The sequence below is a fragment of the Sitophilus oryzae genome, unplaced genomic scaffold, assembly GCF_002938485.1.
Source record: "Sitophilus oryzae breed Bouriz unplaced genomic scaffold, Soryzae_2.0 scaffold_1430_pilon_pilon, whole genome shotgun sequence".
NCBI classification, from domain to species: Eukaryota; Metazoa; Arthropoda; class Insecta; order Coleoptera; family Curculionidae; genus Sitophilus; species Sitophilus oryzae.
The window spans coordinates 314,672-330,969 of NW_022146094.1; the positions used below are offsets into that span (position 1 = coordinate 314,672).

At 33.4% G+C, this 16,298-nt stretch overlaps 2 protein-coding genes across 2 annotated transcripts; one reads left to right on the forward strand and one right to left on the reverse strand.

Annotated features, from left to right (window-relative positions):
* Window positions 1-150: 150 nt before the first annotated feature.
* LOC115876249 (dnaJ homolog subfamily A member 2-like) lies at window positions 151-7,290 on the reverse strand. The gene is made up of 3 exons (XM_030891958.1): window positions 7,148-7,290; window positions 6,513-6,977; window positions 151-2,252 (listed from the first exon to the last, which is right to left on the reverse strand). Exons 1-3 carry the CDS (start codon window positions 7,214-7,216, stop codon window positions 1,563-1,565), a joined length of 1,224 nt encoding a protein of 407 aa, XP_030747818.1. The 5' UTR covers window positions 7,217-7,290; the 3' UTR covers window positions 151-1,562.
* An 86-nt stretch (window positions 7,291-7,376) lies between these two features.
* On the forward strand, window positions 7,377-8,338 carry LOC115876250 (protein OPI10 homolog). The gene has a single exon (XM_030891959.1). The coding sequence runs from the start codon at window positions 7,572-7,574 to the stop codon at window positions 8,157-8,159; it is 588 nt and encodes a 195-aa protein (XP_030747819.1). The 5' UTR covers window positions 7,377-7,571; the 3' UTR covers window positions 8,160-8,338.
* The last annotated feature ends 7,960 nt before the right edge of the window (window positions 8,339-16,298 follow it).

Sequence of the window (16,298 nt, forward strand, 5' to 3'; positions counted from 1 at the left end):
CACTACATTGTTTTATTTATTTCACATTTTATACAAAATATTCAGGAATACAGGGTGTTACACTTTTGGTAGAACTTTAAATTTTATATCAGAATATGATCAAAAAAATCGTTTTCAAACACCTAAAAGGTATAAATAAAACACTGCCTCTTAAATTTTCACTTTATTTAAATAGATATTAATGCATCTAGTCTGAAAAAACACTTGACAGAACTTTTATTACGATATACCGCGGTTGCTTTTACAGAACAGAAATAAATATGAATGGTATAAATTAACAATGACGCTAAAAAAAGAATACTTACAACATATGTTCGTATTAGTGTTAAACATTACATTTGCGGAATTAAATCATACGAAAATCTAAAGAAACAAATCAAAACACTATTCAAATCGGTTAAATATATTGTACACTGAAAATTTCTAGTGTTTTTATACGTCAGTAGCTTCCAAAGTGAAGTGTATTATATCTTCTTATGAAGGTAAGATTTTGTCTTAAAAAAAACTCAAACTATCAGTTATAAAGAAAACTATATGCATTTCCTGACAAATATATTTGAAGTAATAATTTTTACTGGCTTGAAAGAACACCATACAGTTTTAATCATGCTCTAATTAAATGAAAAATATGATCAAACCTGTAGATTTGTTTATATTTTTAAAATAATGTATTGATAATAGTTCAGAGTGAAAAAAAATAGTTCTGAACATATTTCATAACAATATCATTATAGGTTAGAGCAGTGTTGCCAGAATTGGGGAACTTTCTTCAATATGAAGGATTTTATAGCCAAACTTCGTCGATCAATTTGGATTTTAATCCAAAAAGAAGACAATATAAGGATTTCTGGCAGTTTTGCAAAAAAAAATTGTTAAACTATGTAGTAGGGGTATATATTGTTTTTCCTACATATACATATTTTTACTTTAACGGTATTTAATTAAGAATGCCTCAGTTTAAAGCAATGTTCAAAAATTACCAGAAATAAGTTTTTAATTTTTTTTTCTTAATTATAAAATAGGTAAAATCCACGAAATTTCGTGATTTTTCATAATAAATGGATTTTTTTTGTGAAGTTTAGGAATATGAAGGTTTTTTAAGGCTCTGTTGAAGAAATTCGTTTGAAAACTTCTGGCAACACTGGATTACAGTACTAAATTGACAGATAAGTCAATCTGAGACCCTGAAATTGGTAATAAGCAGGAATGTCAAAAAATAATCACACACCAGTCATGTCTAATTCTAAACTTTCATTCTGGAACTTAATTTTTCAGAAAATACATTTAGTTTTCCTTAAAGTATTAGCTTAAAGTTTGAATTAAAATTACAAAAAAAAATATTTTTGAAAGCTACCAACCCTAGCTCAAAAAACGTTTATCTTAAACCATTGTTATCCACTGTATCCCCATTATTACGTTATTTTTCTTCTGTTTTTTTATATATAAATAGTGTTCCAGATATCTTAAGTAAGTTCATATCTGTTAAAAATTTCCTTATTTAGAAAGAAGCGCTAGACAACAAATACAAAAAAAGAAATTATATTAATAAAATCCTAATCAGTTTATTGGTGTACGCACTGCATCCCGGGTCTGTGGTGTTCCTCGTCGTCACTAGCATAAGCCTCGCCCCTACTACCAGAATTAGAACTCCTTTCATTCGGATCAAAGTCCACCAAGTCCACTTCCTCAACATGTTCACCCTCCGGCATGGAAAACGCCAACCTAGGCGGTAAAATCGATTCTAGCTGCTTCAAAGTGTCTTCGGGAGCAAAATGATCCTCTGGGAACTTGATATCGAAGGTGATGTACAAGTTACCTCTTTCAAAGGGGTTCTTGTAAACCGGCATACCTTCTTGGGACACTGTCTTGACGTCACCGGGTTTAATAACGTTTCCAGCCGGATGTCTGATAAGTAAGTCGCGTTTATCCAGGTGATGAACTAGGAAGGTGAATCCACACAATGCCTCGGTGAGGGAGATGGTGTGTTTCATGTAGAGGTCGTTGCCTTTTCTTTCAAACCGTTCGTGAGGTTTTTGTTGAAGGATAATGACCACGTCGCCGTGCTCTACGTTGGGTTGCTGATCGCCCTCGCCCCTGAAGAATATCTTTTGGTTCTCGCGCATGCCTTTGTCGACGTGCACCTCCAGAATCTTGGTTTCGTTGCAGACTTTCTGGCCGTGGCAGGTGGTGCAACGGTCTTTTTCTTTGATCACTTCGCCTTCGCCGCGGCAGTCTGGACAACATGATTGGACCTGGAAAAATATATTTGTAGGGTCTACGTTGGGTGCACCAAAAAAAAAAAAGATTTTTTTATTTTAGTTTTCACGAAAATATCTATATACACGGTGTCCCAGAAATAAGTGCAAATATTTAACTGGTAGTATAGTTCAACCCCAGAAACACGCCTATGAGGTTTTTTCACGAAAAAAAAATTTGAAAATTCGAAATTTTTTGGAAAGTATTTCATTTTTTAGTTAAAAAACATAATTTCTTGATAATATGGCAACATAGGTATTAAATTAAATTTACAAGAAAAAAAATCCAGAAAAAATTTTTTTTAGAAATTTTCAAATTAAAATAACTCCGTTATTTTGGACTTGGAAAATATGTTACTTTTATCGAGACGTATCATCACCACATAAAATACTTGCACTTATTTCTGGGACACCCTGTATACAGGGTGGTCCGAATTGTATTCCTGAAACTTCAGCAGCATATTCTGCAGATAAAAATAAGTAAAAAAGTTTGTATAAATGTATGTACTAAAATGCTTCGTTTCGGAGATACAGGGTGTAGAAGTTTTGTTTTTATTTCGATTTTTTCCAAATAATTTCTAAAGTAACGTCAATATTTGAATAAAAATTGGTGCGTGGGAGTTTTTTGACATGAGAAATTTGATTTTGATGTCAATATGACTCCTATTTGTAGGGGGCGCCACCTACATGTGTTTTAACTGTTTTGAAGTCTAATAACTTTTTGTCCGTACCTGTATAAAACTACTGAGTGAAAAAATATATATTTCCGAGGTTTTTTACGTAAAAAATGTCTTTAGGTAAAAATCGCTACGAGCAACCGTTCTTTTAGAATGGAAATAGTTAATACATGTCATTTCTGACAAAAAAAACATGTTGAATAGATAGTTATTTGACTGAAATGATAAATTCGGAAACTTATTATTTTGTTAAAGTAATCATAAATTTTTCTTCGAAAAAATGATGATAAAACAGTTTTTGTATAAACTTTTGCAGAAAAATATTTCAAATTTATGATTTCAGACTAATAACTATTGTCAACATGTTTAATATATGTCAATGGTGACAGATATTGACAATTTAGATTCCAAATATCTCGAGAACCATTACTAATAGCGATTTTTACCAAGAGACCTTTTTTATGTAAAAAACTTCGTACATGTCTATTTTTTTACTCACTACTTTTATACAGGTACGGAAAAAAAGGTATTATACTTCATATTGACATCAAAATCAAATTTCTCATGTTAAAAAACTCACAGGCACCAATTTTCATCCAAATATTGACGTTACTTCAGAAATTATTTGGAAAAACTCGAAATAAAAATGAAACTTCTACACCCTGTATCTCCGAAACCAAGCATTTTAGGAGATACATTTATACGAACTTTTTTACTTATTTTTATCTGCAGAATATGCTGCTTTCGGGAATACAGTTCGGACCACCCTGTATATTTAGTATAATGGAAAAAAAATCTGGTAAAGTTTGAGCTCTTAACAAAAATATTAAAAGGTGTCTTTTAAATAATATGGAAAATGTTATTGCTTTCTAACAAATCAACATGTTGAATGTATAGTGATGTTGGTAGCGAATATTTCCATTCGAATTTTGAAGGAAATTTCAGAAATTTCCGAAATATTCGGTCCCAAAATCGCGAATATTCGCAAAAATCCGAATTTTGCAAGAAATTTCTTTTCAAAATTCAAGACATTGAGCAAAAATTTAACGAAAGTGTAAAAACCTATGGCTCTTGAACCAATGCATTTTGCCGCGAATCTCTTGGACCCCTGTTTCCTGGGAGAGCACCTTAACAATGAAGAACACATAACCGATATGGAATTTATCAACAATATCACCAACAATCATCCTCAGTTTGTCAATAATAAGCCATTTTTACAGATGTAACAAATTATTGCGCCAAATCGGATTTATGGGCTCTCGACTACGTTTGGATGTCAGCTAAAAATGTAGACTGTCTAAGTTGGTGGCAAGCAATGTGTAAAAATACTCAGTTGAAATATTTAGCTGTTGCTCTGCTGTCTTTATCAAAGTCATCTGCAGCCACAGAGAGAAGTTTCAGTACTTACAGTTTTATCCATACTAAAAAAAGGAATCGCTCAACTGCACAAAGAGCCGGTAAAATACTGTTCGTAGCTAATAACAATAAATTATTACTACAAAAACAAAAAGTGGATATGGAGCATGATATTCAACAACATGAAATTCCTCCAGAACCACTAGAACTCGTGGAGGTAGAGGTCCATCCTTAAGAATCAGAACCAGATGATACATCAAATATATCTGATTTGGAAATAGAAACTGACGAAACAGTACTACTACTACTATAATACCCTATGAAGATGGGACCAGCTCGACGCCTGATATTCCGCAATAGAACAATTCAGTTATTTGTGTTTTACGTTTTTTAAATTTATATTTCATGCTTTTTTTAACTCTGATTTCTTTACAGATATCTTTATAAAACTTGATACACGTCTTCTATGCATCAAAATACTTTTTTTGGTGTACAAAGGATTTTATTTCTTTCAACCAGTGCCGAACATACGGGTTTTACATTAAATATTTTTGGAGAAAAAGGTGGTACACCACTGATTTCTCTTAAAATAAAATTTATTTTCAAAATCTCAGAAAAATCTCTATCAAAGAATCTGTCTCTCTATCAAAAATAAGCATTTTGATGCATTGAAGACGTGTATCAAATATTCGATCAGAGATATTTGAAAAAAAAATTAGAAAATTTTACCACCCTGTATCTGAAAAGTTAAACTATTTGGGAAATATATTCATATGAAGTGTTTTTCTTAGAATAAGTCTAAGAAGCACCTTCTTAAATATTAGCATGTCATTAAGGAACACCCTGTATACAAAAAAACACAGTCTTGGTTAAAAATAAATGACTATATTGAATCAGGATGATTCCTAATTATTGTACTTAGGGATAATTAATAATTATTGCAATTTCAGTTTTACCAAAGAACACTTAATGAACTTTACGCAAAATAGGATATTTTATGTTTTTGGCCACTATTTCGTGACAAAATATAAAAAATTGTTATCAGATTTGAAGTTGAACTTTAACCTTCAATAACTTTCAAACGAGTGGATTAAACAGAAAATCATATCAGACCTTTTTTGAAGACCGTTCAATTTGCTACAAAAACATGTATTGGTTTTTGCAATACGCTGATTTGTTAGAAAGCAATAAATTTTTTAAAAAAATCCCGTTTTTTTTCAAAAACTCAAAAATTGTCATCGTGAACGATAAATATCTGAATTGAAAATTCAAGGCAATTAAAAGAAGAAAAAAAATCTTTTGTGCACCCTATTAGTTACTATAAAACAATCAGTTGTTAAAATAGTAAAAAGATAGCAAGAATATAAGTTGACCTAAAAAAATCAATATTCACTACCAATAAATTTGAACTTATTTAAAAAAAAAGCAAAAATAATATATCTGAAATTTTAAGAAAACTACAATGTCATTTATCTTTAGATAAATAAATCAAAAGTCAGATTTTTATTACAAACAAGTCATAAAATATAACTGATCAAAAAAAAAATTATAATAAAATAGGATTTTTTTTGTAAATATGTAATTACTAAATAATAATGACAATTATAGAATATTTAATTATGATTTCCTATAAGACAAAAAAATAACCTTTGTAATCTAATCTATTTTCAACTATGAAATCCAAAATAATAATACAGAGTGTCAAAAAAATAGTATCTAACTTCTGTGGGTGATCTAGAGATAAAAATAAAACAAAAAGTTCCTATGAACATATGCCCTAAAACAGCAAGATCAGGAGATTCATTTATTTAAAAAAAATTTACATTTAATTCCATTTCTCTAATATCTACTAAAATCAATGCATTGTAACCTTTACATACAAATATCTTGAAAACCGTTCACCGTTTCGAACAAAATCAAACACTTTTTTATGTAAAAAAGACCTAGTTTTTTTAAAGAAGTTAGATACACTATTTCTTTGACACCCTATATATTTTTTTTTGTTTTCAAAGATAATTTCAAAAATTAGATTCTTGAAAAAAAAAAAACAATACCATTTCAAAATAAAAATTACTTTTGAATTATAAACATGTTAACATTGTTCTTTAGTTCAATTAACAATACTATATATTTCAAAATAATAATTATTGCTTTATAAACATACCTCTGTATTCGTTTAATATCAGCGATTAGTAAACATACAAAAAAAACAATCAAAACATACCTGCTGTGCCATACCAGGCCCTAAACTTCGGTAAGTCACTTTCATTCCACATCCATTGCAGGAATGACACTTCTCCGGAGGCTCCCCAGTTTTGTTACCCGTTCCACTACAACTAGTGCAAATTACATTCTTGCTAAGCTGTAGCTTGGAAGTCTTCCCATTGTACATATCCTCCAAGGTAACCTTCAGTGGATGAATAGTGTCCTCTCCACGTTGTCTCCTGTGCATGCTTCCACCCCCAAACCCACCAAATCCACCAAACAATCCGCCACCGAACAGATGAGACAGGGGATCGTCGAAGCCTTGGTGTGCTCCCTCTTGCATGCCTTTGAGCCCCACTTTGTCATAGGTTGACCTCTTCTTTGGGTCTGACAGAACTTCGTAGGCATAGCTGATCTCCTTGAACTTGTCACCCGCTTCCGGATTCTTGTCCGGATGGAATTCCTTCGCTAGTTTCCTATATTGCTGGAAAAATGCAAAAAACTACGTCTCAGACAACGATTTAACGCTTTACTTGGATGATGTTTAGCCTTGAAAAGTTCACGTCAAGAATTTAAGCATCGCGTCGTGTGTTGGGGTTTAGTGGGGAAAATCGAAATGAAGAATGATATTTGGGGAATTATAATTCGACTTACCTTTTTAATTTCATTATCAGATGCATTTCTACTAACTCCTAATATATCGTAGAGTTTATTGTCTGCCATCTTTCTAAACAAGGAATGAAAAGGCAGTTTGGAACTGTCGGAAGTGTCAAATCGGAAGGACGGGGACTGTCAAAAACACGTTTTTATTTCGTCTTTAAAAGAAACTTTCATAAAGTCCCTAGATATTTAGGGTCTTTGTCTAAGATCTAGGGACTTTAATGTTTTATTTATTTGACAATTTTGATATAATCTGTGGTATGTATAAATGTAAACACGCTTTTGAGTTTTTATCGCGTTTCTTGTTTTAAAATTATTCATAGAGCCAAAATATAAGAATAAAACCGTTAGAGCCTAATTAAAAGCATTCATTAGAGCACATATTCGAGTTATTTTGCTATCAGCGGAGTGTCCAATAATGTCAATGTTTGGTTTAATTGTTTCTGGAAGACCTGTTCAAACAGAATTTCAGCGAATATTCGAAACACAGTTCGTAACAACGATTGCTGATGCCGATAACATAAATCATATTGTTCTTTTCCTAACAGGAAGTATTCCATTTCCAGAGGGTTTAGCGGGGCAAGTGTATTTTAGTTGGCCGAATCCGCTTGCTCCCCCGAATTGGCAATTACTAGGCAGCATTTCAAATTCCAAACCATCTGTAATTTTTAAAGTATCAAACATTAAGAGATTAGACGAAATGGGTGACTATTCTAATATGATGTTTGGTCAAACTCATATAGTTCACAATGCTCAAATAGGGATTAGTATAGAGCCCATTGCAAATATACAAGATATACCCTCTTCGGAAAGTACAGAATTACAAGTGACCTTTGCCCAAAAGATGCTGAAAAACTTTATGGATTATGTGTTGTCGTTTTCTATAACTCAGGCAAATATGGTTCCAGATCCTACATCGACCTACGTACCTCTGTCTACTGTTCAAAATTGGTATACAAACTTTGAACGAAGATTGATGCACCATCCAAACTTTTGGAAATCATAATTTGTCAAACATGTACTCTGGAAATTTATATTATATTTTATTAATTAAATATTAATGTATAAAATGCATGATGCTCATTTCTATTTTAATTTTTCATTGTAATTGTAATAATAATACAACACATGTGAATATAGGGTTGCCTAACCATTTAATTACAGAATTTTTAAAATACTAGGATTAATCGTTATAGAAAAGTGTTTTATTTCATTTTGTAAATTGAGTCGCCTAGTTTCAAAACCCGATAAAGCCATTTTTCGAGAAAAATGAGTTTTATAAACTTCAATGACTACATCTGTATTTTTTAGTCATTGATAAGCTTGGTGTTTGTTTATGCAACTCATTATACTGTTCTGTATAAAGAGTTGCATTCAAATGAAGCAAGTTTTGCGCTAAATAATAGTTTTACAAATGAAAATTAATTGACTACTGCTGAAAAATAAGAATACTGATATGTGACTGTAATATTTTAGATCAACAGGTGATTAGACCTGCAAAATATATATTTAATGACTATCTTCTTGAATTTAATGTGTTTATCGAATAATACACCTAAGAAAGAAGGAAGTTATATGTTAATATAGTTATATTTAAATAAAAACAGACAATTTAGTCTACGATCTGAATCTGAAAATACTTGAAATTGAATCTAAGAGCAAAGATTATAAATGAATCTTAATTTTAGGCAACTCTTAATACAGGCCGGTATAACTAGTAGTATAAAGTTTAATCAATATAATTTTATTCTAAAACATTTAAATTTCAAATAAATGTTTCATTTTAATAAAAATCGTTCATAGAAACTTGAAAATTAATTGACATTGGCTGAAAAATCGAAATATTCATAGATTATTGAAATAGAAAGAGATTAGACTAATAAAATAAGATGTTCAATGCTTTTACTCTTGATTTTGCTAATTATATATGAAAGATATAAAGAATTTGAGCGGTTTTAAAGAGAAAATGCCCCAATTGTTTAATTTTTTCAGCTATCATTATAAAAACGGAATCCTCCTCTACGAAATTTATTTCTCTTTTATCTCACCATCGAAAGATACCATTAAATCGAAAACAAACACCTGTGTGTGTGTGCCAGCCGATTCTCTCAGCCAGCGATAAGAAGGACGAGTATCGTACGTGCGTAGTCGCCATCGGCAAAGGCAGCACGTCTGCACCAGCATTGCACACCCGTCCATCTAGCTCTTCGTTAGGTCTCGACCTTTTCCTGGATAATCCAGAGGCCTCTGTCTACATCGACCATACACTGCGACGCCAGCAGTGTACTCTGTGACGCAAGAAGAAGTAATCCGTCGTTGGTATTGCTGCAGGCACGCTCAGCAGTGGCTTCGAAGTCGTTCGTCTAGTTGGAGAGCGTGGAGAATAATCTGGAGGCCTAGAGAGAGGATGGTACGCTATTTTTAGATCCAGAGTGTCCTTCCGGATAACCTCCCTACCGCGGTGAGTCTCATTTTTCTTTTATTTAACACAGTTTATTAAAATTATCTTTAACATCTTCTTCGTCCTCATTAATGTATCGTCTAAATTTAATTTGAAATAGTTAAGTGTACTATATTGTCACGTGCAGCGATTTTTGCGGTGTATGATAAGAATACTTAACCCAATAAATTATTATGTGTGTGTGTGTCTTCTTCTGACGATGTATCTATATTTTTTTCGTTTTTCTCATGATGATGACGGGCTGATAAGAAGAATTGGTTCGAGCGTTCTTGTTTTTCTTATCAGTTGGCTTTGGTTGAGACTGCGCGATATTGTTTGGAGTGCGCGCGGGGTTTTGGGGGACCGGGACGGGGGGACAGACGTCGTGGAGGAGAGGAATAGAAAAAAGGTGGGGGAAAATTCAGTGGAGCGGTGTAATAACGTGGAGAATGAGGAAAAGTGATTAAAAGTGGGCGATATGCAGCGGTGCATCATCGGCCAGCGACGGAGGACGATTAGTAGGGATGGGATATTTTTTTAGGAAACATCGATATGGATATTTAATATCTTTTTTGGGGAATGCACTAAGTCCTGTCTTTTGAGTTTGTAACGAATGGTTTTTTTGTATTGAGTCGGCGATGCCGGCCAATTAGTAGGGATGGGGTATTTTTCAGGAAACATCGATATCGATATTTTATATTTTTGTGGGTGATATCCAGAGACAGTGATAGATTAAGTTTTTTTTCTCGAAGACTTTAAGTTTGCAACGAATGTTTTTTTTTAGTATTTCAGTCACCGATGCCGGCTGATTAATAGGGATGGGGTATTTTTCAGGAAACATCGATATCGATATTTGATATTGTTGATGTCTAGTATAAATTTAGATTTTTTCCCGAAGACTTTAAGTTGGCAACCAATGGGATGTTTTTAATATTTACTTATCAAAAAAAGGTGGAATATCTACAGTATGGTCGAAACAAAAATGGCGCCAAAGATGGCTTGGAAATAAAGATCCACATCTGTCGATTATTAGGGATGTTGTGTCAATTACTTTTGATCTTGTATCGATTTTTACTGGATCGGTACTGCTCCTCATCTCTAGTTTAGTCCCAGAAGTCATTTCAAAAAAAAGATACACTCTGTATATACATATAGGGGTTTCCATACTACAAGTTTTGTTTTCAAATTCAGGACAAGTGAACTTTGAAATCCGGACAAAATCAGGATGACTCATTATCAGGATATGTTACAAATGACATTAGAATTGGCTTATCATATAGACCTCGCTGTCTCTATATCTATGGGAAATCCTGAAATTCTTGTACATTGCAAATTTTTCTATGATCAAATGTTTTCATGCATTTCTCTTTTTGAAGAGAACTTAAACTAATTCCAGCTCAGGTCGATAACGATAAATAAAAAATAAATAAATAAACGATCGTCAATTGGTCGTGAAGGTTGACCGTTGGCCATAGGTAAAGAGGTACCACTTCTGCCATTAAACACGGTACTGACGAATTTAATTATTAATTACGCGGTTTTCTTTTTATAAATAACTCCTGTGCAACCTTGGACGACAACTTTGGACACCGTCGTCTGTTATAATAATAATAGTTAGTACCGATCGATAGAAGAGAATCATTTATTTTAAATAAAAATGTCGCGATATCATTAGCCATCAATGTCATGTCTGACAATATTACGAAATACTCATATACTCTATTAAAGTTAAACAATTAATATTACATCAACACAAAAAATAAGATTAATATGGTTCATTAGAAGTTTTTAGGGGTTATTTTTTTACAAATATCTGATTTTCTCATTTAGTTAAGAGTCTATTACGCTGTACTTTCGGGTCGTTGTCAGGGGCGGGCTAAAGCGGGTGTGAGGCCGAAGGAAATATATATTATATTTCAGAAATCTGCCTAAGGCTTAGCCAGATCCTGTCGTGTTAAGCCACACCCAAAATTCCAAACATACGTGCTTTGATTAAGGCTTGATTAAGGTTTGCAGAGCTTCAGCATTTGCCCTAAAATAGCGAGCAATTTGTTACAAAACCATATAAATTATATATCACTGTAATCACAAAACTTCAATCTATTTCTGTATTGTAACGGAATTTTAAATTATGTCTTTATTTCCGAGAAAATTTAGTCCAAACATAAGGAATATTTTGTTGATGTTTGTCCATGAAAATCTTAAAAATAAAGAAGTTCTCTAATTAATTTAATTTCCTTATTCGTTTGTGTAAAAATACCTAGCTAAAACGTTAAACGCTTATTTTCCTACTTTTTCGGAATAATAAAATGGATTCTTAAGTTAAGGAGCATTATTCAACTATCTTCATTTCATAGCCATCGCCGACGCCGTTTTTTTCGATCATACTGTATAATATAATCTAATAAAATACATTTACTTGTGATTATATGGTGCTATAGGTTCTATATGGGTTATCAGTTATTGCTGAACATAAAAGAATTTGATGCAAGGCAAGTCTTCGAGCGGAAGTTCTTTCGGTGATAAGGTACGAAACATTATTTAAAGCTAACGGTTTTTTTGCAGTACCATAGATAAGGTTATTTAAAATAAATATGGGGTTTCCTTTTTTCGTATTGATAATAAACTACATTACTATGCAAGTGCGGATGATAGTTTTGTGGGAACGGGTTTAGGGGAAACACGAGTAAATTTGAACAAAAATAGCTAGATAGAAATGTTCGTAAAAAACGACATATTTTTAAAATGTCAGATAAATTATAAAAATATATATAATAGCTCTAAAAACCTAAAAGGCTCATAACTTGATGGATTATCTTTCTCCATTTGTTTCTGTCTTTCGCCTTTATTTTCCACCCATCCACTCTTATCCTTCTCAAGTCCTCTTTAACCTCCTTTTTTCATCTAGTTCTGGGTCTACCCCTCCTTCTCTTTCCACCTATTTCACGTTTAATTATCATACTAGGAATTCTTGCTTCAGCTTTCTTTCAATGTGTCACAGCCATCTCAATCTTTGTGCTCTTGCTACTTCCGTTATACTCGGTGCCCGATATATTTGCTTTAATTCTTCATTTGTTCTTCTGGTCCATATGTTGTCATTGTTTGGTACATTCTGGTTTTTAAACTTCTAGAGTTCGCTTGATTTTCTAGTCTTTTGGTCACCGATATCAGCTCTTTCCGATCCCTTGCTAAGATAACTAAATCAAAGGCTAAGCAAAGGCTAAGCATTGGTGTCTTTTTGTATACAGAAGGCCCTCTCTGTTGATTCCCGCACCTTTTATAACTATTTCTAAATTAAGAGTAAGAACATCTCTAGAAGTTTAAAAACCAGAATGTACCAAACAATGAAATAGTGCTGTATGCATGTGAAACGTGGACGTTCAATGCAACGGAAAGTTCGAGGCTAGAGATTTGAGAAAGAAAAATACTGAGGACGATTTTTGGAGGAAAGAAAATAGATAACATATGGACCAGAAGAACAAATGAAGAATTAAAGCAACTATATCGGGCACCGAGTATAACGGGAGTAGCCAGAGCATAAAGACTGAGATGACTGGAAGTCTCAGCCATCTCAGCCTAGGAGTCCTAGATGGGACCACCTAGTTCCAGTCCTAGGACTAGGACTGGGACACATTGAAAGAATGGCTGAAGCAAGAATTCCTAGTACGATAATGAAACGTGAAATAGGTGGATAGAGAAGGAAGGGTAGACCGAGAACAAGATGGAAAAGGGATGTTGAAGAGGACTTGAGAAGGATAAGAGTGGATGGGTGGAAAATAAAGACGAAAGACAGAAACAAATGGAGAAAGATAACCAATAAAGCCATAAGCCTTTTAAGCTTTTAGAGCTATATATATATATATATATAAACTTTTATTGACTTCTGAGACCTATAACTGTAATAATTACTGATGGGTGTTTCATTAATATTCATTATTTAATAAACCGTCAAAAAATAGTTCGGATTTGTATCATTGTTGAACAATTTTTTTCGCTCCTTTCTGTCAATGGATGACGTCGAGTATCTGGGCGTCTTCTTTCGACCACTGGCCTTGAATTTGTTCAATTAGTATTAATTTATGACTCGGCTATGTTTGTTGTTGTTCTTCTTCGTGGCGAGAGCGAAAAAAATTCTTATTAAAACTGCGTTTTAATTTGTTACTATTTAAATTAAACAATAGTCGGAAACATTTATAGATGAGCGGCATGCGTGCATATTATTAATCCAAATAGGCATAGATTATTTATTTTAAATGCACTGAGAAGCACAAAAAAATTGACACCAGAAATTTTTCATGTTTTTTTTTCAAAAAAGAACGCAACGGACAATTTTTCCGTGAAATTTAAAATGTTATATTTTTAGCCCTATTTTCATGATTTTTTTAGTAAACTGTTTATAAATATGTATTAGTATACAGGGTTAATCGAAGGGTTGTTTTTTACTCTAACTTTAAAACACCATGTGCAATAGTGATGAGCATTACGATTCTTTTTAGTGAATCGAATCACACGATTCAATTTCTCATATTGAATAGACTCGTACGATTCTTTCATTTAAACGAACCACATGCGTAATGTACGTTTCATAAAAACAAGAATCGTAACTGGCACTACAGGCGATAATTTGGCCCAACAATTACCGTATGATCGAGAAAAAACGGCGTCAACGATGGCTATGAAATGAAGATCGCTGTCATTTTAAATGTAAATTTATATGGGAAATGTCATTGATCGTCATTTCCCAGCCAATTGGACGCCGTTTTTTTCGATCATACGGTACTTAAGGGACCAGAAAAAGGCTCATGCCAACACATGCCTCGGTTAATTTTTAGCGAGAAATCAACTTTTTCAACAAAATCAACAATTTTTATTTTTTTTGTAATAAAACGAGATGACTTTGGTGGCTTTGGCATTTTCGACCATCTGTCAGGCTGGAAAGTTCTGGCTTTAGTTTTTAGGTGGTGTTGGAGAAATAGGCCATCCAGATACCACACAGTAGATTCTTATTATTGCTTTGGTTTTAGAATGTTTTGTAAGTTATATTCTATGGCTTCCAGCCATGACATTGTGATCGACCGGCAGGAAGCCTTATTAGGAAAAGATCCTCTGTTAATATTGTTAAATTAAAACGTTTTTTTTTATTTGTGTGAAAGAAACATTCATAGTATGTATTATTATAACACCTTAAAATTGTGTGGCCGGATTTTGATGATTTTTAAGTAATGTGTAGCGTGTAGCTAAATTATTTGACTATTCAGCCCCTTCATCAATATCATCATCATTCTCAGCTTATTCAACCATTTCCAATTATAGTGTTGATTCCATCACATAATATTTAGCTACTCTCTTTGTAGTTGGTCCCATTGTGATCTATTGTTAGCTATGCGGGCCCAAGTTACCCTTGCTAATTTCCTTATATCACGGTCCTATGTCAGATTTGGTCTCCTTCTAGATCTGTTAATTCCTCGTGGGTACCATACACATTATAAACTTTGTTTTTTCTTTATTGTTTTTTGTGGTTCCAATTTTCGGAATCGGGCACTAGTTAGGTTACCAGTTTGCGCACATAGCACGCCCACTTATGGCCTCTAAAATTGTGCACAGCGCCTGACCGGCACAGTTATTAGAGAGATATCGGAAAACCGAATAGCGTCATGCAGTATTTACGCGTACCTTATCATGGTTACGATATGCGCGAGTCAATTTTTAACGCAACGCCGCCGCCGCTAATAACGTTACCGCCTGACGTAATTTGCGGATCAATTACACCAAGCGCTATTTCTAAATAACGTTTAAAAATTGCTTAAATGGGCATGTGCGGGTATTTGACAACCGGGTCCGGCCGGCGAGATTTTTTATTTTAGATTATGTTTGAATTGTTTTGAATTATTACTTTAGTTTTATTAGGTAATTTGATATTTAAGTAGCTGGGATTAGTTTTAATTAAATAGATATGGCCCAAAATATGGATTCCACCTCTTCCAATATTAAAGAACCTATAAAGAGGTTTAGGTTTACTGCAGATGACGATTTAGCCCCTCTAAGAGAGTTTGTTGCTTGTTGCCCTAAACTCATTGGCAGACGTTGAACAATAAAGTACTGGAAGTAAGCACTTTCAGTTTTAAAATACCTAGTAAACAAAACAATTTCAAAGTTTTAAATTCAAAGTTAGGTTAAGTTTAAATAGCGGACGCGACGCGAACAGAATTCTTTCCGATCCGATAACTATAAATGAAGAGAGTTAATACCACCTCACGTAAAGGAAATAACACCTGGCTTAAGGTCCATGCACGCTATTCGGTTTAGCGATATCTCTCTATTACGCTGTTTATTGTTCTTTACGCGAGTCTATTTTTGCGCACAGGAAATTTTACTCGTTTGCACATCGTCATAAAAAACAATTTTCGTACCACGAATTAGGGATAAGATTTTTATCTGTATACATATAGTATACTTAATCTGTGGTACCATGGTTTAATTTTTGTGGTCCATCGGTTATCTGTCCTTCTTGCCATGTGTCTTGCCCTTTGCCACTTGAGGGATTTGATTCTGTGGATGACATCTGTTGCCTGGGTCTTTTGACGTATCGATTCTATTCTTTTACGGTCTTTCTTGGTTATTCCCAGCATAATTTCGTTCGATTGAGCGTTGTGCGACCTGCAGTTTCCTTATAATGTCCGTTTTAAGAGTGTCCAGGGTTCACAT

Bases quoted from the DNA above. Each gene is read 5' to 3' on its own strand.
- LOC115876249 (XM_030891958.1), bottom strand. From the start codon at position 7,216: ATGGCAGACAATAAACTCTACGATATATTAGGAGTTAGTAGAAATGCA. The intron at 6,978-7,147 runs GTAAGTCGAATT...GCATTTTTCCAG, and splicing joins CTGATAATGAAATTAAAAAG to CAATATAGGAAACTAGCGAA. The intron at 2,253-6,512 runs GTATGTTTTGAT...ATATTTTTCCAG, and splicing joins GGCCTGGTATGGCACAGCAG to GTCCAATCATGTTGTCCAGA.
- LOC115876250 (XM_030891959.1), top strand. From the start codon at position 7,572: ATGTCAATGTTTGGTTTAATTGTTTCTGGAAGACCTGTTCAAACAGAA.